Source organism: Pseudoliparis swirei, chromosome 18 (assembly GCF_029220125.1).
Source record: "Pseudoliparis swirei isolate HS2019 ecotype Mariana Trench chromosome 18, NWPU_hadal_v1, whole genome shotgun sequence".
In the NCBI taxonomy this organism is placed as follows: domain Eukaryota; kingdom Metazoa; phylum Chordata; class Actinopteri; order Perciformes; family Liparidae; genus Pseudoliparis; species Pseudoliparis swirei.
In genome coordinates, this window is record NC_079405.1 from 27,529,909 (window position 1) to 27,554,164 (window position 24,256).

Sequence of the window (24,256 nt, forward strand, 5' to 3'; positions counted from 1 at the left end):
ATTTCTCTCCAAAGAAAACCCTTATTTGGGAATATCATCATATTCCAAAAGTTGTTAAATTTGTCATGCATATGAGGATCGGGGATGATTTCAATACTTTAGAGGTCTTGGATTTGGGCATTAAAATAAAGTCTCTCTAGCGCCCCCTAGAATGCATTTTTTCGTAGAAAATGCCACGCTTTAATTGTTTGTTGTTGTTGGTATTGTGCAACTCAAATCTGAAATGTTTGAAAGGAAGAAGTAAAGACGCGAAACGTCAAATCCAAATGAATTCCAGACCTTCCGATTCAAACGTTCCTCCTGTCTTTTATTTTGAAGGCGACGTGATCGTGAGCGTCAACGACACGTGCGTGCTGGGCTACACGCACGCCCAGGTGGTGAAGATCTTCCAGTCCATCCCCATCGGCTCCATGGTCAACCTGGAGCTGTGCCGCGGCTACCCGCTGCCCTTCGACCCCGACGACCCCAACACCAGCATGGTCACCTCGGTGGCCATCACGGACAACAAGGACCCGATCATCGTCAACGGCCAGGCGGCGGCCGGCAGCTACGGCTCGCCGTCCGGCGGCCACAGCGGCGGGGCGCCGCTCAACGGCCTCCCGCGGGCCTACAGCCCGTCGGCGGAGCCGGACGGCGACTCCGCCTCCTCCTCCCAGCACGGCGGCTACCCCAGCGACGTGGTCACGCTGGCGTCCTCCATCGCCACGCAGCCCGAGCTCATCACCGTGCACATGGAGAAGGGCGACAAGGGCTTCGGCTTCACCATCGCCGACAGCCCCGGCGGCGGCGGGCAGCGCGTGAAGCAGATCGTGGATTACCCGCGCTGCCGCGGCCTCAAGGAGGCCGACATCATCGTGGAGGTCAACAAGAGGAACGTGCAGAGCATGTCGCACAACCAGGTGGTCGACATGCTCAGCAAGTGCCCCAAAGGCAGCGAGGTCACCATGCTGGTGCAGAGAGGTGAGAGGGGGCGGAGCCAGCCGCACGCACGCGGCACGGTCATGTTGTAGCTGAGGAGGGAGGTGAGAGGGGGCGGAGCCAGCCGCACGCACGCGGCACGGTCATGTGGTGTTGTATTGATGAGGGGGCGGAGCCAACCGCACGCACGGTCATGTTGTAGCTGAGGAGGGAGGTGAGAGGGGGCGGAGGGAAGATGGACGTGGAGAGGAGGGAGGTGGAGATGGGAGAGTAGGGAGGAGGAGAGGAGGAGAGGAGGAGGAGAGGAGGAGAGGAGGGAGGAGAGAGGAGAGAGGAGAGAGGAGGAGAGGAGAGAGGAGGAGAGAGGAGAGGTGAGAGGGGGCGGAGTGAAGATGGACGTGGAGAGGAGGGAGGTGGAGATGGGAGAGTAGGGAGGAGGAGAGGAGGAGGAGGAGGAGAGGAGAGAGGAGGAGAGAGGAGGAGAGGAGAGAGGAGGAGAGGAGAGGAGGAGGAGAGAGGAGGAGAGAGGAGAGGTGAGAGGGGGCGGAGTGAAGATGGACGTGGAGAGGAGGGAGGTGGAGATGGGAGAGTAGGGAGGAGGAGAGGAGGAGGAGGAGAGGGAGGAGAGGAGGAGGAGAGAGGAGAGGAGGATGAGAGAAGAGAGGAGGGGGGGAGGAGAGGAGGGGGAGAGGAGAGGAGAGAGGAGAGGAGAGAGAGGGTGAGGAGGGGCAGAGTGAAGATGGACGTGGAGAGGAGGAGATGGGGAGGAGGAGAGGAGGAGAGGAGAGAGGAGAGAGGAGGAGAGGAGAGAGGAGAGGAGGGACGAGAGGAGGGGAGGAGAGGAGAAGAGGAGGAGGAGGAGAGGAGGGAGGAGAGGAAGGACGAGAGGAGGGAGGAGAGGAGGAGGGAGGAGGAGAGGAGAGAGGAGAGAGGAGGAGAGAGGAGAGAGGAGGGGGAGGAGAGGAGAGGAGAGAGGAGGAGAGGAAGGGAGGAGAGGAGAGGAGGAGTGAACAGGTGGCGAGTCCCTCGCTCTCTGATCGATGTGAAACAATCGTCGGCCATGAATCCGATTAGAACTTTTTATTGACTCGCATATTTCTTTCTTTATGTGAATGAGAGGATGGAGGGAGAGATGGAGGGATGAGGAGGAGAGGAGAGGAGGACAGAGACAGGAAGGAAGGCGCTGAGCTAAAACACGAGAGGCATGGATGATGAAGATGATGATGATGATGGGGCCGTTTAATTGAAGCTGCATTACTAAATGCCTTCTAAAGGTCGCTCTTCTACTTCTGAGGCTTTTGGAACGAAGCGTGTCGAGAAACACGGGAAACAAATCACACACACACACACACACGCACGCGCACGCACACACGCACGCGCACACACACACGCTTGCGGAGCGAGGATGTGATTGGTGGCAGAACCACATCTAGTGTTGGTGCATCAGTTCCTCTGATTCAGTGTTATGTTTCTCTGTGAAGAGGAAACGTCTCAAACCATTATTCACTTCCACAATTATGTGAAACTGCAAATTATCACATTTACCACATTTCTGCTTGACATGGTTTCAACACGCACGCACGCACGCACGCACACACACACACGCACACACACACACGCACACGCACACTTGTGCACGCTCAATTCTGGATTGGAGGCAGATTGAGTCTTAATTGGAAGAGAGCCGCCTCTCCTTGTATGTAGATTCTCACCCGCTCGCCCACGTGGAGACGGGAGCCAACCCCTGATGGGCGGCGTGCCAGCGATACTCGCTCGTTAAGGCGGCGTGCCCCCCCCCCCCACTGAGTTTCTCACCATATGTGAGGACGTGAGCATGTGTTTTCTCAGCAGACACAGTGGGCTGCGTGTTGGCGTGAAGTCATGTGAATCTCATTTGAGGGATCCAGCTTTTATTTTGTTTGTCTGCAAAAAGGATCTGTATACATATATGTATATATATATATATGTATGTGTCTGTATATATATATATGTGTATATATATATAAATTAAATATTATATATATCTATATTTATAAATTAAATATTATATATAATAATTGAATATATGAAATATGTATATATATAATAAATACATATATATGTGTATATATACACACATATTAAATCTTATATATTAAATATAATATATATATATATATTAAATATATATATGTGTATATATATATATTAAATATAATATATATTAAATATATATTCATATATAAATATGTTATACACATGACTCCTCAATCAGCGGTGACAGCCCCCCCCCCCCCCCCCCGTGTACTCGGGGCCTCCATCTTTTCCTCTCCTCCCTCGTAGCCGGCGGGCCGAGGCTCACCAGGAGGTGCTCCGCTATTTCTTTGTGAGTGTCGAGTGCATTAACAACACACACTTCTCACATCTCCTCTTTGAGATCAGAATCTCAACACCCAAAGCCCCGTCGGCGCCCGCAGGTTCACCTGCAAGGGCTGCTGGGAAAACTCTTCAGAGGAGCGTTGCCGGCGTGGCGGCGCGGCGTCGGCGTCTCCTCCCCGTCTGCTCGCCGTCTTCAAAGTGCCGTTAGAAAGAGATGCGTCAGGCGGGCGACGGACGGTCAACTCACGTGACCCTCAGCCACTGTGGACCGGGCACGCACACACACACACACACACACACACACATTAGAGGTAAACGCTGGTGATGAGTCCAGAACATCAGATCAATTCCCGGCGTGGACCGGAAAGCCTCGTAGCTTTTTGCTTCACTTTGCATTAAAAATTCTGCTGACCAACAACGAGCTGCAGCGCGGGGGGGGGGGAGGGGGGGCAACCCGCCACCTGCGCCACATGTGCAGTGAATCACTGCTTGTTGCACAGGGAGAAAATGAGGTGAGCCTCTCTCTCTCTCTCTCTCTCTCTGCCTCTCTCTCTGCCCCTCTCTCTCTCCCTCTCTCTCTCTCTCTCTCTCTCTCTCTCTCTCTCTCTCTCCCTCCCTCTCTCTCTCTGCCTCTCTCTCTCTCTCTCTCTCTCTCTCTCTCTCTCTCTCTCTCTCTCTCTCTCTCTCTGCCTCTCTCTCTCTCTCTCTGCTCTCTCTCTCTCTCTGCCTCTCTCCTCTCTCCCTCTCTCTCTCCCTCTGTCCCTCTCGCTCTCTCTCCTCTGCTCTCTCTCTCTCTCTGCCTCTCTCTCTCTCCTCTCTCTCCCTCTCTCTCCTCTCTCTCCCTCTCTCTCCCTCTCTCTCTCTCCTCTCTCTCTGCCTCTCTCTCTCTCTCTCTCTCTCTCTCTCTCTCTCTCTCCCTCTCTCTGCCTCTCTCTCTCTCCCTCTGTCCCTCTCCCTCTCTCCCTCTCTCTGCCTCTCTCCCTCTCCCTCTGTCCCTCTCCCTCTCTCTCCCTCCCTCTGTCCCTCTCTCTCTCTCTCTCTCTCTCTCTCTCTCTCCCCCCTCATGGTCTTGCATGTCTTCACACCTCCAGAGTTGTATCTCTTCCTCCATCCAGGAATGTCATGTTCCTTTAAAAAAGAAAAGGAATGCACGCTCCCTGGTGATCTGACATCCATTTAGTCACATTGGTAGATTAACTGTAACTGTTTCAACACACACACACACACACACACACACACACACACACACATACACATACACATACACACACACACACACACAGGCTAAATAAAGCCGTTGTCACTTCCTGGCTGCTGATGTACGTGAGCCTTTCACTCCTTGGAGACCGTCTGTCAGCCCCCCCCCCCCCCCACGGTCACCGGGCCCTGTCGCCACGGTGACAGATGGACCTGCCAGTTGGAAGCTCATCACTCCTCACTGAGATACACCAACACACACGCACACCGACACACACACACACCGACACACACACACACTAGACAACCTAATCTGCTTAATAATGGCTCCCGTTTAGCGGCCGCTGCGCCGCCTGGTTTTTACAACTCCTCCCGTCTGTTGGACCGAGTCTGCTCTCACACACACACACACACACACACACACACTCTAGACTGACAACATTGCATTGTGGTCATAAATAAGATGACTGATGCTGCGCCCGCAGTCCTCGGCTCTCGGGGATTTTAATGTGATTCACAATAATCAGTTGATGGATCATTAATCGTACATAAAAGAAAAATCGTACAGATCTATCGGCCCACGGGTCGAGCGGTCGGTTCATTATTCACCGTTAAGAACGCCACCGATTTTAAGCTTTAGTAAGCGGAATGAAATGATCGAGGGGGGGGGGGGGTGGTCCTGGTCTTGGTTGGTCCCGGTCCAGCATTTAGAGAGCTGGAGGCGCTGCCTCACTCAGGGCTGACGTCCTCCACGCGGCCAAAACCGCTCTTTCCTCCCTCTTGTATGCAATTAGTCCTGGAAACACCCACAATGCATTTAGGTAGGAGCCTCACACACCTACACACACACACACACACACACAACTTGCTGACCTGCGCACACCGTGTCTTTATTTTCGAGGCCTCACAGTTCAGCCGAGCGCCGTCCCTTTAATGGTTCCGTTGTTTCCGGTGAACTCGTCGAGGGCAGGTCGGTGTCACCCGGTGGACGACGGGAGCGCCGCCGTGCGCCGCAGAGGATCACAGGGGATTCATACGAGGGAGGAAAGATTCCTATTGGTTGAAATTAGAGAGGAAGGAGCTCAGTCAGAGCCGTCAGCTGTGAATGAACCCGTGTGTGTGTGTGTGTGTGTGTGTGTGTGAGAGAAAGAGTGTGTGTGAGTGTGTAAGAGAGTGTGTGTGTGTGTTTCTCTGAATGATTGGCCAGTTTTTCTTGGATCAGACGCCTGTCATCATTTACATGCATTACCCCCTATTGAGGTGTGTGTGTGTGTGTGTGTGTGTGTGTGTGTGGTTCCACTCATTGTTGTTGCATTTTGAACATTAGAGGCACACACACACACACACACACGGCGACTTTTGCATTTTCTCTTTGTTTCGAGCACTCCCCGTTCTCATTTCCATAACTTCATACAACAGTTTATTTCATGCAGAGTCGAGAGGGAGGGAGGGAGGAAGGGAGGGAGGAGGAAGGGAGGGAGGAGGGAGGAGGGAGGAGGGAGGGAGGGAGGAAGGGAGGAGGGAGGAGGGAGGGAGGAGGGATGTGCTTAAGGAGCACATTTCATCGGCTGGATCTCGTCGTCCGTCGCTCTTCCTTTGTGTGCGATCCGGATGTTTCTGCTCCAGCTGGAACCCGTCAGTCACTCCTTAAGCACACTCCGACGTGAGTGTGTGTGAGTGTGAGTGTGAGTGTGTGTGTGTGTGAGTGTGAGTGTGTGTGTGCAGCGTGGATATTAACCAGCATGTGGGGGTGGGAGGGAGACGGAGCTGAAGGCAGAGAGAGAGAGAGAGAGAGAGGGGGTGGGCGATGATGCTGAGGGAAGAAAAGGGAGGGAGGATAATGTGCAGTGAGGTGAGAGAGAGCGATAGAGAGAGAGAGAGCGAGAGAGAGAGAGAGAGAGGACGGGAGGGGGGTTAAAAAAGAAAGAAGGAAAAGGCTTCAGCGGAGCGGCGGACGCTCTGCCTCCAGATGCCGGAGCGGCGGGTTGCAGGACGATGGTCTCAGTCAGAGGGGAACTGACGGTTGCCTATAATTTAATGTTCAGTATCTTGGACTCCTTCTCATTGGGTAACGACGCTCCCCTCCTCCTCCTCTCCTCCTCCTCTCCTCCTCCTCCTCTCCTCCCTCGCTTGTTTCCCTCCCTCCGTCTTATGGTCGCTCTCCAAGGATTCGGTCCTAACTATCACTTTCCTCCCTTCGAGCGTGTTTGTGTGTGTGTGTGTGTGTGTGTGTGTGTCTCCTCCGCGCCGGCCGTGGCAGCGATGCAGATAGATAGAGACCCCTTCCCTCCCTCCCTCCTCCTCCTCCTCCTCCTCCTTTCAAACGTCAGCCGCGGAACGGCGAGCAAAAAGGGATCCGAGAGCAGGGAGCGAGGAAAGGAAAGGAGGGGGAAGGAGACGAAGGCTAGATGAGCTCTGTTTGTTTCTTTTTATTTTTGTTCTGAACGTGGACGATATACTAAAACTACATCGGTAACCGGTTCCCTTCTTCTTCTTCTTCTTCTTCTTCAGGAGTGGTCCCTGCAAAGAAGAGCCCGAAACTGGTAAGTAGTTGTTGTTGTTATTGTTGTCGCCCCCCCCCCTTACGTTTCCCCTCTCACATCCATTCCTCCACTCTTCTGTCCTCCATCCTCCATCTACATGGTGTCTCCTCCTCTCCTCTCTCTTCCTCTCCTCCTCTCCCTCTCTCCCTCTCCTCCTCTCTTCCTTTCCTCTCTCCCCCTCTCCTCTCCTCTCTCTTCCTCTCTCCTCTCTCTCCCTCTCCTCTCTCTTCCTCTCCTCCTCCTCCCCCTCTCCTCTCTCCCCCTCTCCTCTCTCTTCCTCTCCTCTCTCTTCCTCTCCTCCTCCTCCCCCTCTCCTCTCTCTTCCTCTCTCTCTTCCTCTCCCCCTCCCTCCTCTCCCCCTCTGCTCTCTCCCCCTCTCTCTCTCCTCTCTCCCTCTCCTCTCTCCCCCTCTCCTCTCTCCCCCTCTCCTCTCCTCTCTCTTCCTCTCTTCCTCTCCTCTCTCCTCCTCTCCCCCTCTCCTGTACGGTGTAACTTGTGCTGATGTTTGGAGGCGTGTTCTGCTCTGCGGGGGTGGATCCCAGTTGTTCCCTCTCCCCCTCCCCCCCCCTCTGGAGGGGCTTTGATGCCCAGCGTGAGCCGGGTCGCTCACACCCTGACGAGCTCGGCTCGGCGTGGGCGTCGCATGCTGAGCGTCTGATATCTGCATGAACTCAACGTGGCTTATTTTTTTGCAGGATGGTTTTGAACGAGCTCCACCGTACGGAGATTACAGCAGGAGGGTATGTGATGGGGGGGGGGGGGGTGATGTCATAGTGTTCTTAAAGCAGATCATAAAGGTGGTGGTGGTGATGATGTCATAGTGTTCTTAAAGCAGATCATAAAGGAGGTGGTGGTGATGATGTCATAGTGTTCTTAAAGCAGATCATAAAGGTGGTGGTGGTGATGATGTCATAGTGTTCTTAAAGCAGATCATAAAGGTGGTGGTGGTGATGATGTCATAGTGTTCTTAAAGCAGATCATAAAGGAGGTGTTGGAGGTGATGTCATAGTGTTCTTAAAGCAGATCATAAAGGTGGTGGTGATGATGTCATAGTGTTCTTAAAGCAGATCGTGGTGGTGATGATGTCATAGTGTTCTTAAAGCAGATTAATGGTGGTGGTGTAAATGCATGACATCATCTCACACCAAAGAGGACCTACATGTGGCTGGTGGCCGGTCTAAGGAAGCGGCGAGGGTTTGTTGTAATTTCCCCCCCCCTCCTCTTCCTCTTCCTCTTCCTCCTCCCCATCTTCTGTCTCCTTAATAAGTTGTTGGAGCAGCAGAAACCAAACGTATTAGACGGGTCCCAGAGCACCGGAGGAGAAGAGAAGGACAGATCTAATAGATCCATTAAGAGAGAATAGTTTTTCATTTGGGGGGGGGGGGATTTGGGACTCTGCCGCTCCATTGGCCGACGCTTATTTTTAAATGGAAGCGATCCAAAAGGAATCAGTCGGGGGACCGAATCCGTGCCGAGGTTCTGACTCTTGACGCCTAATGATGCGCCTCCATTGATTGGACCGCAGGGAGGCGGAGTCAGAGGTAGGCAGAGTCAGCGGGAGGCGGAGTCAGCGGGATCCAGATGGATCCACCACGTCTCCGACTTAATATTTGCTGAAGCGTCGAGCTTCTTCTGTCTTAATAAGCTCGATGAATATAAACATATAAACATGCATTGCAGAGGAGGAGGAGGAGGAGGAGGATTCAGGGGGTAATGATGAGTGAATGTATTGAAGACGTGGCTGCTGCCTTTTGAAGGCCTGCGAGCGCTTTGATAGCCGATAGGCCCCGCCCCCTTTTCTGGTGTATTTCTGTCCCCCCGCATCCACAGGAAGCCGGGGAGGTCACATGACGTGAAGACGCTGAACTCACTGTCACTTCTTTCTCCCGTCGTCTTAAAATACCTTCGCGCTCTCGCCTGTTTCCCTTTTGGGTTTTTGATAAATCTGCAGAGACGTGAGGAGAAGATTCTTTACTTCACTCCTCAGGAGTGAGTGAGCTTCACCTCGCTGCCTTCAAATCCTCCGGCAGGTGCTTAAGTGCCCGTGCTGTGGGGGGGGGGGGGGGGGGGGTAATGGAATGGAGAGTTCCTGGAAAAATCCTGTCATAAAAAAGAAAAAAAGGTTATTTTCAGGCCTGGTAAAAGTCATTTGAAAAAAATAAAATCCCCAATTTTTAGGTAAAATCCTGTAAATATGTTATATTCATACGTGCATTTACACGGTGTATATACTGTGTGCTTTGGCATTCTCATTAATAGTTTAAATACGACATTTTCTCACTTTTTCATGTATAATCACCGAGATCACCAGATGGAAATTTGGTTAAAAGTCCTGGAAACCCATCGACTGGTGGTCGCCGCTCCGCTGAGGTTCTGCTTCTCTTCTTTTGGATCTGTTCTTACCCCGATCCCCCCGGTTCTTCTTCTCCTCCTTCCACCGACGTCCCAGCATGCATCTTGTTGTCGACTCTCCATCGTGCGTAACTCTGCTTCCCCCCCAAACAGCAGCTGTCGAGGAAGGACAGCCAGAACAGCTCCCAGCACAGCGTCTCCAGCCACCGGAGCAACCACGCCGACTCGCCCTTGCACCCGTCCCTGGCTCCGCCCCTCAGCGAGAGCGCCGCCCCTCCCCCGCCGGCGCCCTCCCAGCCGCTGCCCGGCCTGCCCCCCCAGGACTCCCCGGCGGCGGACGGCACCATCCAAAGAAAACCGGACCCCTTTAAGATCTGGGCCCAGTCCAGGAGCATGTATGAAAGTAGGCGTAAGTATTATATTTTTGGTGGCGGTTCTTGAGGAAGGGGCTGCATGTGGAGACCCCTGGTGGCTTTAAATGGTACTGCGCCCCTTTTGGTGCATGAGAGATAAGTAACTGGATTACATTCACACGTATTCATCGACTCTCTCGTAGAGTTAAAGCATCGTGGAAAATACAAATCATGTTACATTTCTCAATAATTTACTTATCGGACGTCCGCGTGAAACGCGTCGACGCTAACGCTTGAGCGACGTATCCGTCTTCTCGGCTAACGCTCAGCAGGGGGAAAGTAAATGCATTATCCCGCCCAAAAATGTGGAGTTATTCCTCTTCAAGTTGTTCTTCAAAGACACAACGTGAGACACACTTCTACTCCGGGCTTCCCTTCGGAGACTCACCGCCGTGTAATTAGCGGCGGCGGTGGAACGTCTCGCCGCGAGCGAAGAAGGGATCGCTCCAATTATAAAAAAGAACAAACCTCGTCTCCGCTGTCGGGAGGGGACTAAAAATAAAATAAAACATAGCGGAAGACAATAAAACGTCTGAAAGGGCTGCGAACGTCTTCTCGGGCGCCGCCTGTCAAGGATTTTGTATTATTTAGATGACGATGATGAAGAGGAAGAACGTGGAGGGAGCGACCGAGAGGACGACGGCGTTTTGATTTTCTTTTTTAAAGAAAAAAAAAAGAGTTGTGCCCGAAAAGAGCGGGAGAAACCAATAAGGGGGAGATTATGTCTACGGGGGGGGGGGGGGGGAGAAGGTCCAGAGAGAGGTCGAGAGAGACATTCGCTGTACTAATGAAAAGTCCACGGTCTTTGAACGCACCGTCTGCTCTTCAATCGGCCTTCATTTCGATCGTCGTCCGGTTCTGGCGTGATTCCCCCGGTTCGACTTCCCTCCGCCGCGCTCGCCGTCACCGGGTCCTCGTGCAAATAAACCGCTTTATTAAATTTGCCTTCTGGCGCCGCGCCGCCTCTCCGTGGCCTCGGAGCGGAAGGAAATCGCTCTTTCATGTTTGTCACGTACACGCACACACGTGTGCACACGCCGCAAGCCGAGGCCACGCCCCCCCACAGAGGCTGCTCCATGAGCGGTCAGTCGCTGCAGTGCAATGCCTCACACACACACACACACACACACACACACACACACACACACACACTGTGAACTAACCACACTCAATAATAAATGGCGTATTCCAGCGCGTGTTGAGGAGTAGAAATGGAGTCGTGTGCTCGGCGCTCCAGTGGAACCGTGACGTCTCGTCTGTAAAACAAAAACTTGAAATAGAACGATGCTATTTCGGGAACCCGACGGTTTCTAAATGCGTCCGACGGATGAATCGTCGTGTCGGTCCGTCGGCTTCTGACGGTTTATTTTCGGCGTCGTACCTGCCGCTCTTCACCCAGAACAGAGCCTCTTTCATCTGGTGACGGAGGTTTGTTACGCCGGGACCGGACTCTTCTGGCACAGCACCGCCGCTGGCCGTTGGCGGTATTGCAGATGCGTTAACGGCGGTTCTGTCGATTTATTTTCTTCTTTCTTCCCAGTTCCAGACTTCCAAGAGCAGGACATCTTCCTGTGGAGGAAGGACACGGGCTTCGGCTTCAGGATCCTGGGCGGGAACGAGCCCGGAGAGCCGGTGAGTCTCAGATCCGCCGGAAAAAAAGCGGACGCCGCGCATTCGCAGGAAGTAGTTCCCCCGAGCGCGTCTTCATCCGCCCGTCGCCGCTTTCAGATCTACATCGGCCACATCGTGAAGTTCGGCGCGGCGGACGAGGACGGCCGCCTGCGCTCCGGCGACGAGCTGATCAGCGTGGACGGCACGGCGGTGGTGGGCAAGTCGCACCAGCTGGTGGTGCAGCTGATGCAGCAGGCGGCCAAGCAGGGCCACGTCAACCTGACGGTGCGCCGCAAGGCCACCTACGCCGGTACGGACGGGGGGGTCAGAGGTCAACCTGTATCACGAAAGATAGAGATATAGGTCAATATGTCTCAATGACATGTAAATATGTCATTTAGACATGTTGACCAATATAATATCAGTAGTTCACCTTTAATCAAATTAATATGTCGCGCGATAATTTATAAAAAAATAGACCCCGGATTGTGTTATCAGGGAAATTCTGTTTATGTTTGACATTTTAATATTTATTGTATGTTAATATATGTAAATAATAATATGTAAATAAATAAAATATATATATAATAATAAAATAAAAAATATAATAATAAAAACAATACACATTTATATTTAGACTTGGAAAATTGTCATTGTTATTTAATTATGATATGTTCTCACTTTTTTTATGTATGCACTGAGATTTGTATTCCCTCCTCCTCCTCCTCCTCCTCCTCCTCCTCCAGTGAAAGCCGAGGGCGACGTGCCCCCGTCGCCGGCCTCCTCCCACCACAGCAGCACCCAGGCGCCCAGCCTGACGGAGGAGATGGGGAAGCGCACGCCGCAGGGCAGCCAGAACTCCCTCAACACCGTCAGCTCCGGCAGCGGCTCCACCTCCGGCATCGGCAGCGGCGGGGGAGGGGGAGGAGGAGGAGGAGGAGGAGGGGCGGGCGCCAGCGGGAACGCCGCCTCGGCGATCGTCGCCGCCTCAGCCGCCGCCGTCGTCTCCTCCTCTCAGCCCCCCGGCGCCCCGCCCGGCGCCCCGCCCCCCCCCGCCTCCTCCTCCGCCTCCTTCAACCCCTACGACGTGGAGATCCGCCGCGGCGAGAGCGAAGGGTTCGGCTTCGTCATCGTGTCGTCGGTGTCGCGGCCCGAAGCCGGCACCACCTTCGGTAAGGAACGCCGTGTCACACACACATACACACACACACACAATACCCTGTTCCACTCAATAGAACAAGGAACACACACCGCTGCTCCCCGGGGATCTTTATCTTCCTCTTTACGAGCCTTTTGGGTCCAGAGGAAAAACGAGCTTCTTCTTCTTCTTCTTCTTCTTCTTTTTTGCTCTCCGCCTGCTGCCACACACACACACACACACACACACACACACTCATGGCTTTTTATAATTGATGAGAGTGAAGTGGGACGGTGTGACGTAAACACACAGGAAACATAGAGGTTCTTAACGGGTTCTTTAAAAGGCTTCGTGGTTTCACTCGGAACCATCACCTACTGAAGAACCGTGGTGCCTTCAAGAACCCTGGTTTGAAAGGTTCTCTGTGGAACCAGACGTGGTTCTCCTCTGGCTTCCCTCTGAAGAACCCGTTTGGGTTCCAGAAGGCACCTCCATGTTTCTGGGTGGGGACTCAACACCGTCCACACGCCAGCTGACGGAGGAACGGAGCCTCCAGTCCGTATCGGAGTCTCTTCTCTTTTCCATTCCACTTCTCTCTGCGCTCTTCTCTCCGTCAGTGTGGGTGGGGAGGAGGGAACATGCTCAACTTCCCAGGTTGGCTTGCAGAGGGGGGGGGGGGGGGGAACCAGTCCGTGCGTACTGTGGGTATCTGCAGATTCCCTTTTTCCTTGTCTTACTTTACATTTCAATAGTTTACAGCTCCATGCAGTGAACAAGACAAGAGAGGTGGAGTAAGAGAGAGAGAGAGGCAGTTAAAGGGAGGGATGGATCAAAATGAGAAAGCAGATTTCTCAGGACTCAGACAGTCAGGAAGAGGAAGTGGGAGACCTCGACACCCGAGGAGGGTGGAGGAGGAGGAGGAGGAAGAGGGTGGAGGAGGAGGAGGAGGGTGGAGGAGGGTGAAGGAGGAGGAGGGTGAAGGAGGAGGAGGATGAGGAGGGTGAAGGAGGAGGAGGGTGAAGGAGGAGGAGGGTGGAGGAGGATGAGGAGGAGGGTGAAGGAGGAGGAGGATGATGAGGAGGAGGAGGGTGGAGGAGGAGGAGGGTGAAGGAGGAGGGTGGAGGAGGAGGAGGGTGGAGGAGGAGGATGAGGAGGGTGGAACCCGTTGGAAAAAATATTTTTTCCAAAGATTTATTTGAAAAAGGGAGAAACCACCAGATCCCAGCCTGAGAAGTAGAATATGACTCCTCTTCCTCCTCTCCATCGGCTCCTCTTCATCGGCTCCTCTTCACCGACGCTCGCGTGGTTTCTCTGATCTTCTCTTGTGGCTGTGAATTAACCCTTAACCTTCTGATCCTCTCTTTCTACTCCTTTCCCCCCTTTCCCATTCCTTTCTCTCTCCAAACGCAACACACACACACACACACACATGTACGCACTGAATCCCAACGTGTCAATGGTGACCATAGCTGGCAATGCATGTGTGGCCATGCCCCACAAAATAGGGCGCATCATCGAGGGCAGCCCGGCGGACCGCTGCGGGAGGCTGAAGGTGGGCGACCGCATCCTGGCCGTCAACGGCGTCTCCATCACCAACAAGTCGCACTCCGACATCGTGAACCTCATCAAGGAGGCCGGCAACACCGTCACGCTGCGCATCGTCCCCGGAGACGGTGAGCGCCACACTGAGGGGGGGGGGGGCTGCCTCAGGGTCCTGACGGGGCCTTCAGGGTCCTGACGGGGCCTTCAGGGTCTGTGTGTGAGCATGTGTCTGTGTGTGTGTGTGTGTATGAGCATGTGTCTGTGTGTGTGTCTGTGTGTGTGTGTGTGAGACTTTCTTCTGTATATGTTTGTGTTGTCAAAGTGATTTTAATGAAACGTTTGTGCTGTTGTGTTGAGCTGAGAGCTTCTCTCTACTTCGTGCTGACGGATCACCCTGGCATGCTTCACAAATGCTGTTTAATTAAGTGTGTGTGTGTGTGTGTGTGTGTGTGTGTGTGCGTGTGCGTGTGCGTGTGCGTGCGTGCGTGCGTGTGCGTGCGTAAGAAGTCGATCCTCCCTGTCAACATGCTCTCCGGTAGAAAATTGGAGCTATTTGTCCGTCCCGCTTGTTGCTTTCCGGCTCACTTTATCGTGGATGAAGAGGGTTTATATATAGAAATATATATATTTATATATATACAGGACTGTCTCAGAAAATTAGAATATTGTGATAAAGTTCTTTATTTTCTGTAATGCAATTAAAAAAACAAAAATGTCATGCATTCTGGATTCATTACAAATCAACTGAAATATTGCAAGCCTTTTATTCTTTTAATATTGCTGATTATGGCTTACAGCTTAAGAAAACTCTAAAATCCTATCTCATAAAATTTTAATATTTCCTCAGACCAAGTTAAAAAAAAGATTTATAACGGCTGAGTGTTTGTCAAGGCTCAGGAAACCCTTGCAGGTGTTTCGAGTTAATTAGACAATTCAAGTGATTTGTTTAATACCCTACTAGTATACTTTTTCATGATATTCTAATATTTAGAGATAGGATATTTGAGTTTTCTTAAGCTGTAAGCCATAATCAGCAATATTAAAAGAATAAAAGGCTTGCAATATTTCAGTTGATTTGTAATGAATCCAGAATGCATGACATTTTTGTTTTTTTAATTGCATTACAGAAAATAAAGAACTTCATCACAATATTCTAATTTTCTGAGACAGTCCTGTATATATATAAATATATATTTTATTCCCGTGGAGCGCTTGACGAGAACAGCGAGCCCGACTCGCTCAGCCAAGAAGACACAGCGAGCGTGAAGGCGTCGGAGAGGAGGGAAATAACTGGATACGCTTTATGGAGACGCTGGTTGGTGTTCCGGCGTCTGACATGACGGACTGGGGGGGGGGGTGCGCCCGCGTCAGATCACTCCCGTCTAAAAGTCTCTAACATGAAGACATGCCGGGGTGAAGTCGGGGTTCAGATCCTCTCCAGAGTCGTTGTCGTGCGACTGCGATGACGAGGGGAGCGGGAAGTCTTCCTGCCGTTACCACGGTAACCACTCACAGACGGCTCTGCATCAAAGCCGATGTCTGCAGGTGAGGAGGAGGAGGTGCAGGGGCTTCGTGTTGTGTTTGAGGAGGCAGACAGACGGGCCTCGGGTGTGGGGATGTTTCCGGTGGAAATACCTGAGGTACGTCGTGTCGTCGAGCCCCAACTCCTCGCATCTCTTCCCGGAGGAGGAGGAGGAATGGAGAGAGGAAGGAGGAATGGAATGAGCAGACGGAGGGGTGGATGGAGTTCATATGGGAAAGATGAGCAGGAAACGAGTGAGTGTGCGATACAGTTTGTCGGTTGATGCCAGAAAAAACCCAACGGCTGCAAGACGAGGACCAAACAACCAAACCTCTGGGTGCAGTTCCTCAAACGGCCACTGGGAGCTGTCTCCAAAAGTCCCAAGAGGACGCGGCGTTTATCCGCTACAGCCCCTTTGAGTGACAGGTGGGCGTCAGGCGAGGTGGCCGTCACGATGGAGACGGCCGAAGCCCCGCCCACTTTGAGAAACCCACGGGTGACGTCCAATCGAGCCCCGCCCACTTTGAGAAAACCCACTGATGACATCATGCTACGGTGCTGCAGCTCGACCGGTTGACCTTGAACCTTTTTTGGGAGATGGAGGAAATAAAAAGGGGAGAATAACGATTCAGGGACTATAATCGAATAAAGGATTCTTGTGATTGGCCGAGGGAGATGGAGTTGATGGGGGGGAGGGGGGGGGGATGATGTCATGCCTCGTCTCTCGCTGTTTGACGTGAAAAGTACTAACTGGTCTTCTCTCGTCCCCCCCCCCCCACCCCCGCAGAGTCATCGAATGCGTCTCTGTTGACCAACGCGGAGAAGATCGCCACCATCACCACCACCCACACGACTCAGCAGCAGCAGGCCGCGCCCGAGGCCAGGTGAGGGGCATGCTGGGTAACGAATGCCAAGGCGGGAAGAAAGTGTCACAAATCTGTAAAAGTACAAGAATAACTCCTTTATGTTTCTGCTTCAGGAACAACACCAAACCAAAACAGGAGTCGTATGAATTCAAAGCGCCGCCGGGCCCGCCCCCTCAACCCCCGACACAAGTCTCCGCTCAGGTGAGGGGAGGAGTCTCCGGTCACACACCTGTCACACACCTCAGCCCCCCCCCCCCCCCCCATATCCACCCAGCTGCTGTTCCTCCTCCGTCCCTTCACTCGTCCACCCAACCGATGAACTTTAGCCACGCCCCTTTCCCCAAGGACAACCAAAAAAGTGCGCCGTGAGTCATTTATCGTCTACCTGCCGCCGTTATCGGACGTTCCGCTTCGAGGGGGAAAGCTGGAGCCCGTCCTCGCTCCGCCGTGGCGGCGTGCGGCGAGCAGCTGGCTCGCCACGATAGCATCGAACCCACGAGCAAAGGAGATTAAGGAGAGGGCGTGAAGACGGGAAGCGGCCGGCTGTCCTCGTGGTGCCCGGACGGCTCGCTCGCCCCCCCCCCCCCCCTTCTCTCTCTCTTTTGTCCACTGGAGCCCGACGCATCAATAATTTAGCCTCCGTACACAACCTGAGCGAGATGCATGTACCTGGTCCTTAAAATCACTATGACAACAGGGACACACAAACTGAGGAAACGTCTGTGCACACACACACAGATACACACACACACACAGATACACACACAGATACACACACACACACACACACACACAACTTTCCGATAGCTATGACTTTCCTGAAGGTGGCATTCGTCCCATGCTCTCAAAATAGGACCCCACTTCAAAGGACAGACAAACACACACACACACTTCAAATCTGGATCACTAACCTTGATGCAAAATGTGTCTCTCTCCCTCCCTCTCTTTCCGTGTGTGTGTGTGTGTGTGTGTGTGTGTGTGTGTCCATCAGGACTCTGAGTTCTACTCCGTGGACCTGGACCGGGACAACAAAGGCTTCGGCTTCAGCCTGCGCGGCGGCCGCGAGTACAACATGGACCTGTACGTGCTGCGGCTCGCCGAGGAGGGGGCGGCGGTCCGCAACGGGAAGATGAGGGTACGGAAAACACACACACACACACACACACACACGCACACACACACAGACACACACACACACACACCCACGCACACACACACCCCCACACACACACACACACACACCAGAACGGCGTCTGGTGTTTCCAAATATATATATATATATTTATATATGCAAGAGGATAAAAGTAATATTTAAAAAATCTGAGGATTTAAGGAACATTTAATCCTCTTTTGGGGTTTTCTCTGGATAAACACGGAGACGCTGGAGAGTCATGTGACCGGAGCGTCACGCCCGTCCTCTCAGGAGTCTGACGCCGCCGCGTTCACGCCAAAGGAGCCGGGAACGCTCGCCTCGTACAAGCAAGGGGCGGGGCTTATCTCCGTGGAAACGGTTATCATCCTTCATCCACCACGAAGAACTGACCTCTAGCTCTGCTTCGTGCTCGTTGAGGACGTCCTACGCCAGTCGACTGTCGACTTTACGGCCGTCAGAGTATCGTTATCTCTCATAAGCCCCGCCCCCTTAGTTACCGGTCGCTAGGCGAACCAGGCCTCCAGCTTCACTGAGTGAATACATGTCGTGGATGAGTGTGTGTTAACAGCACGCCGTAACGCTTAACCTTTAACGGACACTCGGCTGCTGATGGAATATATATATATGAGAGAGAGCGAGAGAGAGAGAGAGAGAGATTGAGAGAGAGGGAGAGAGAGAGAGACAGAGAGAGAGAGGGGGAGAGATAGAGAGAGTGAGCGAGAGAGAGAGAGAGAGTACACTATGTACATGTGTGCTTGTGCACCTTGTTAGCTGAGATATTAATAGGAGCAGCGATGTGATGGGGGGAGGAGAGAGAGAGAGAGAGGGGCGTCGGGGGTAGAGATCCATACAATCTGCCAGAGAGGAATTCCCTCGGCGCAGACAGACGCTGTCTGATAACTTGAACCAGGAAGTCTCTCCCTCTCTCTCTCCCCCTTGATCTCCTCTCTTCTCTCTCTCCTCTCCTTCACCGCCTCTCTGGATTTACGTCCTATCATTTCATCTCCGCTCCCCCCCCCCCTCATCCCTCTTTCCTCCAGGTCGGCGACGAGATCCTGGAGATCAACGGCGAGAGCACGAAGGGCATGAAGCACGCCCGCGCCATCGAGCTCATCAAGAGCGGCGGCCGCCGCGTCCGCCTGGTGCTGAAGAGGGGCGACGGCTCGGTGCCGGAATATGGTGGGTCAATCTACGAAAACATCCCCTTCTCCCCCATCTTCACGCCCTGAGCCACTGGGGGGGGGGGGGAGAACGATATCACCCTCCCGGGACCCTTCACCACAGCCCACCACCAGGGGGACGGGTTGGGGGGGCGGGGTCTCTTTCTGCTGGAGGTCACTACTGGGCTTTGGGATCTTTTTCCGAGGTGGAGGTCGCCGTCACCTGCGCTCATGGTCCCGTGTCATCCCCCCTCCCCCGCCGTCACTTTTTTTTTTCCTTCTTCTTCCACCTCCCGGCCCCTGAGCCACAGCTCTCTGCAGGAAGCCGGCGTCTGAAGCCGGCGCTCCACGGAAAAAAAGCTGTTTTTTACGAGGTGCGAGCGACCAGAGTAGAGCGACGCCATCGTTAAATATTCGGCGAAAGTTGATTTCCTTTTGCGTCCCGTGATAAAACGGGACCTCGCTCGCCGCTTTAGGACGCGGGAAAGTATTTATGGTATTTATTGGAGGTGAATGTAAGCTACTGACGCGTGAGCGCCGCATCGGGAAGACGAAAAGACATCTCGCGATCCCGTGCTTTCACGTTTACTCACACGGATCATTATTTTGCACCCACACTGTTAGTGTCCTTGAGAAGCTGTGACGATAGGAGCGCCGCCCATCCCCCGCTCGGAGACTTACAAAAAAAGACGTGTTTTTTTGTACAGCGATGAAAATAGAGGCATTTTTACAAGTATTTTTGTTGCGTGTACAGAGCTGCGATCACAGCCACATATTAACGGATTTAAAGAAAGTCTATTGCTGCATGAACTTGTCAAAAGTGTACATTTGATTTTGTTGTTGTCTATTTTCCATAATATTTATGGAATTGTTTTTTTTATTTTTTATCATACTGACCACTTCTGATCGACAGTCACGAGTCATCTTAAATGTGTTTCTGTTACTTCTTTTTTTTCTCAGTGGAGTCTTGCAAAAGTTTGTCAATGTAATTTTATTTTATGTGAAACGTTGTGTATATTTTGGATCGTTGTTTGTACTTTTTCTTTAGTTGGCACAACATGTGACGGACTTGCCGGTGTTTTTTATTTTGTATTTTTTTATTTTCTGTCAGCAATGTGAAAGAAAGTGCTTCATGAACTCTGTCGTTGTGGCCGTGAGTCTCACTGTCGCCATGGTTTCTGGGTTTCTGCTGCTTCCCTGTCCACATGTTTAGGTGTGTGAGTGTGTGTGTGTGTGTGCTTGGTTCTAGGACTTTTCTCTGTATCTGAGGGGGGGTGGGGTTCCACTGAAGGGTTTGGGGCAATTTCCTGGACTGTCTCTTTATTCTGAATGACTCAATGATCAAAATAAACAACTTTTTTTTTCATTGAAAAACAGTAATTCTCCCTCTTCTTCTTCTTCTTCCTCCTCCAAGTGTGCGAGCGACCTAAACCCTGTGCTCTTCTCTTCCTCTCCTCCCCCGTGTTGCACCGGGCGCTTGTCTTCCTTCAGGGATGGTCGTTCCCCATCTCACTGCATGCATGAGAAATGACAAGATGGGGGAGGCCTCGGTCCTCCAGAATCAGACCACGGTTTGTAGCCGTCCTCCCTGCGTCGTCTGGCTCCCTCTCTCTCTGTCTCTCTCTCTCTCTCGCTCCCTCTCTCCATCCTGATCTCTCTGTGTGGTGTGGCCTCCGCTCACATGTGCTCTTACTCCATTCATACAAAATCCATCCGACCCAGAGGTCCATTGCCCGCCGCCGCAGCCGCCGCTCTGGATGTTTTATGCAACGTGTCGGTGCCGGTTGAGTTTAACTTCTTTAACTTATTAATATTTACCATCAAAGGACTTCCTCTTTGTTATTCATACCAGATCTGGTTGTATTCCTGAAGATACACTACAGTTAAAAAAAATTTATATAGTAAATATAAATGTTGTTCTTCTTGTGGCTCAAAGGAACGCCAGTTTTATAGCTTCTCTCAGCAGCATAACTGTTTTCAGCTGCGCTCACATGAAAGGGTTTTATACCCCTCCGCTAGTCTTCTAAGGCGATAACACAATGAACCATCAGAACACTGGAGATGGGCCTCTACACACCTCTGGAGGGACTTCACTAAACACCAGAGAATAGTCATTTACACATTAACTATATAGAGAGAGTGTTTATGATTCATTTAATGTTAAAAACACTGTTTCACTTTGAAAAATAAGACGTTCGACGTCTGTGGGACGTCCTCAACGAGTATAAAGCAGAACTAGTGGTGAGTTCTTCAAGGTGGATGAACAACGGAGACGAGCTGCAGAGATAAGCCCCGCCCCCTCGAAGGCGCGAGTGATGTGAATTAACCACAACGTGTCAAGCAAGTAAACTAACGCTTTAGATGTGAACTGGACTTTTAACTCTGCTCGGCTTAAGCTAACCGGTGACGTTCTCCCGCGTTCCTGCAGCGTCGTCGTGGATTTCAACTTTTTAAACATTTTAAGTTGCTTTAAAACATTTAACAACGTGTCTCCGGCATCCTGGCAGCGCATGAACGAGCATGGCTAACAATCAGAGCACGTACGGCCGAAGCATCGCCGGCACGCGGGGGGGGGGGGGGGGTCTGGAGCACATGGCTGCCACTGTTACTCACAACGTGTGACGCTCACGCTTGTCTGTCCCATCGGGCTGCTGCCATCTTAACATCAGAACGGCGTCCCACCCCCGGCTTCCTGTCCGGGGGGGTGGGGCGGTGCTTTGCGCATGCGGGGTCGGTTTGAGCCTCGGTGCATGTTTGACCCCCGTGCCCTCGGTCTGTATGTCGCACTGTGTGTTTACAGACGGCAGCCCCAACGTCAGCGGCGGCGGCAGCGACGACCACCCAGCCTCAGGGTTACAAAACGCTGCGGAAGTGAGCGCCACGCTGCTGGCCGCCAACGCGGCGCCATCGGAGTCCAGCCGCGCACCGGAGGCCCAGCAGCCATCACCCCGGAGCAAGAAGAAGGACAAGCACCACCATTCCAACCACCGCCACCGCTCCCCCAACAAGAAAACCAGCAAGGGAAAACACAAGTGGGGGAAGACCACCACGGGCAGGAAGAAGAAGAAGAAGGAGGAGGAAGAGGAGGAGGAGGGCCAGCGGCAGCGTTCCGGAGGCCACCGCCACCGCCACCGCTCGCCCGACAAGGCGCACGGCCGCTCGCGCAGCGCCGGAAACGCGCTGGACGACCGCAACGCGCGCCGCCGCTCGCCCGACAAACACCGCGCGGCGCGGCGCTCCTCTCCGCAGCGACACCGCTCCTCTCCGCACCGCTCGCCGCGCCGCCACCGGTCCCCGCACCGCCACGGGTCCCCGCAACGCGCCCGGCACCGGCACCATCACTCCCCGACCAGACGCCACGCCCATTCCTCTGACCCGTACCGCGCCTCCCCGGAGAGACGGGCCCACAGCAACGAGAAGCCCCGCGGCGGCGGCGCGGACGAGGCCCTCAGGGCCCCCCGCGAGCGCAGCTTCTCTCTCGAGGACAGCGTGCTGCGCGAGCCCCCGGCCCTGGACCGCCTGAACCGGGAGGACACGCTGCCGCCGCTGCGCCGGGACGCGCGGCCGTACGCGGAGGACAGCCTGCTGCTGAGCGCCTCCTCCGTGGAGAGAGGCTACAAGGGGGACAGCCTGCTGCGGGACCTGGCCTCCCGCGGCCGCAGGGACGCCGCCGTGCCCCGGGCGCGCAGCCCGGACTCCGACGCGGCCTTCCAGAAGTACAGCTCGCTGCTGAGGGGCCGCGCCTCGCCCGAGCGGGCGGAGCGCGACGCGCGCTTCGCCGGCCGCGAGAGGGAGAGGTCCCCCGCCGCGCCGCCACAGTACCGAGCCCGCAGCCTGGGGCGAGACATCTCCCCCATCGGGAGCTCCAGGGGGACGGAGTCGGAGGACGAGGAGGACGACGACATGTTCGTGGCGGCCAAGGTGAGGGAGTACTACAGCACGCTGCAGAGCGGCAGCAGCGGGCGGCCCGCCGCACGCGCCGCGCCGCCGCCGGAGCCCAGGAAGACCTACAAGGAGAGCCCCAAAGACCTGAGCATCTGACCGGGACCTGTCGATCAACACCACCTCAAAGGACTCATCACGTCACCACCTGGTTCTACAGAAGTGCACACTCATACACACACATACACACACTCATACACACACACACACACGCGCGCTTTATGTAACAATGTTCAGACACAAAAAAATGACTTTTGCATTTTTTAAATTTTATTTTGTGTGTTTTTCCCCTTTTTTCTTGTTTTTTGGGTTGTAAACATTCAACATTTACAGTAACTCAAAAAAAAAACCTTTTTCCAGAAAAATATGTAAAAATCATAAAAAAACAATGATGTGCCTAAACAGTTCCATTAACGAGCAACTTTTATTTGTTTTTTGTTTTATTTGACACGTGACGGGCGTTTTGTGAGCCGCACTGTCAGATGATGAAATGTATTATGTAAGGTTTTTGTTTTTTTCACCACGAGGAAGTACCACGCGCCTGGGTCACGTGACCGGTGCTCACACAATGATGCTGTGCATGTCTTGACCGGTTTCAATGTCTCTCTCTCTCTCTCTCGCTCTCCACCCCCCCTCCTCCTCCTCCTCCTCCTCCCAGTGCCGCTGTTTTTTAGACATCTGACCAGACTATAGCACAAGCCTGCATTTGTTTGTATATTTTTGACTGTTGCAGTACGTGTACATTCAGAGGTGATCATTTTAAATTAATGAAGGGACAAATTAAAAAAAGTTAAACTATGATGATGTTAAAATAAAATAATATATTCAACGAATGAACAAGTTTGTGCTTGTTTTTGCCAGCCATGAGAACCATTGTGTGTGTGTGGGGGGGGAACTGAGCTCTCATTGTTATCCCAAAAGTGTAGAAATCAAGTCTTTGAAGAGAAGCTCCTCGTCTTCATCGCTCCACGACATCAAAGCCGGGAGAGAAATGTTTCTTACTGTTTGATTTGTTCCTTACCTCTATCCCTATTTTCTCAACACTCCTTTCCTTCCTCCTCCTCCTCTTCCTCTTCTTCTTCTTCCTGCATCCGCTTTCTCGGCTGGAAGGTTTTTCATTTGATGGAGAGGAGGAGGAGACGGGGGTTTATGCTGCTTAAGAGAAATGAAAAGAGTTGTCTGGCCGGTGCTCGATGCTGAGAGGCGAGGAGAGGAGGAGGAGAGGCGAGGAGAGGAGGAGGCACAGCATGTGTTTGCATTCAGTTTTTTTAAACGCCGCCGTTTAAATGAGCGAGATGGACCGCACAACACAGACACACACACACACACACAGTGTGGACCTCACACGTCAAGGCCCTTAATGACACACGTCAAGGCGTTCATCGTGATGAACATCGTGACGAACATCGTGACCACGCTAGCGTAGCAGAGCTTCTCTCAGCTTTTTTCGCTCCAGTTTCTCTCGTCTTTTCTCTCCGGTGAAAAACATCTGAAACGTGTTTTTCACACGATGTTTCTGCCTTCGTCTTCCTGCTCGTCTT

At 52.9% G+C, this 24,256-nt stretch overlaps 2 protein-coding genes across 3 annotated transcripts in view; both read left to right on the plus strand.

The window, feature by feature from the left end:
- LOC130207937 (membrane-associated guanylate kinase, WW and PDZ domain-containing protein 1-like) overlaps window positions 1-20,149 on the plus strand; it is an 83,700-nt gene extending 63,551 nt beyond the window's left edge. The window contains exons 12-23 of one of the 2 annotated variants that reach the window (XM_056436720.1): window positions 319-960; window positions 6,985-7,016; window positions 7,712-7,756; window positions 9,522-9,777; window positions 11,322-11,413; window positions 11,510-11,702; window positions 12,139-12,564; window positions 14,000-14,203; window positions 16,382-16,478; window positions 16,574-16,661; window positions 17,452-17,595; window positions 18,654-20,149. In XM_056436720.1, the coding sequence (XP_056292695.1) occupies window positions 319-960; window positions 6,985-7,016; window positions 7,712-7,756; window positions 9,522-9,777; window positions 11,322-11,413; window positions 11,510-11,702; window positions 12,139-12,564; window positions 14,000-14,203; window positions 16,382-16,478; window positions 16,574-16,661; window positions 17,452-17,595; window positions 18,654-18,842 (2,408 nt within the window). In that variant the 3' untranslated portion in view covers window positions 18,843-20,149. The remainder of the gene's footprint in view (window positions 1-318; window positions 961-6,984; window positions 7,017-7,711; window positions 7,757-9,521; window positions 9,778-11,321; window positions 11,414-11,509; window positions 11,703-12,138; window positions 12,565-13,999; window positions 14,204-16,381; window positions 16,479-16,573; window positions 16,662-17,451; window positions 17,596-18,653) is intronic. The other variant, XM_056436721.1, reaches the window with a different exon arrangement.
- Window positions 20,150-20,350: 201 nt separating this feature from the next.
- LOC130207938 (pre-mRNA-splicing factor 38B-like) lies at window positions 20,351-23,548 on the plus strand. Its single transcript, XM_056436723.1, has one exon. The coding sequence runs from the start codon at window positions 21,552-21,554 to the stop codon at window positions 22,812-22,814; it is 1,263 nt and encodes a 420-aa protein (XP_056292698.1). The 5' UTR covers window positions 20,351-21,551; the 3' UTR covers window positions 22,815-23,548.
- The last annotated feature ends 708 nt before the right edge of the window (window positions 23,549-24,256 follow it).

Excerpts from the sequence above, each read along its gene's own strand:
- LOC130207938 (XM_056436723.1), top strand. The coding sequence starts at position 21,552 with ATGTCGCACTGTGTGTTTACAGACGGCAGCCCCAACGTCAGCGGCGGC.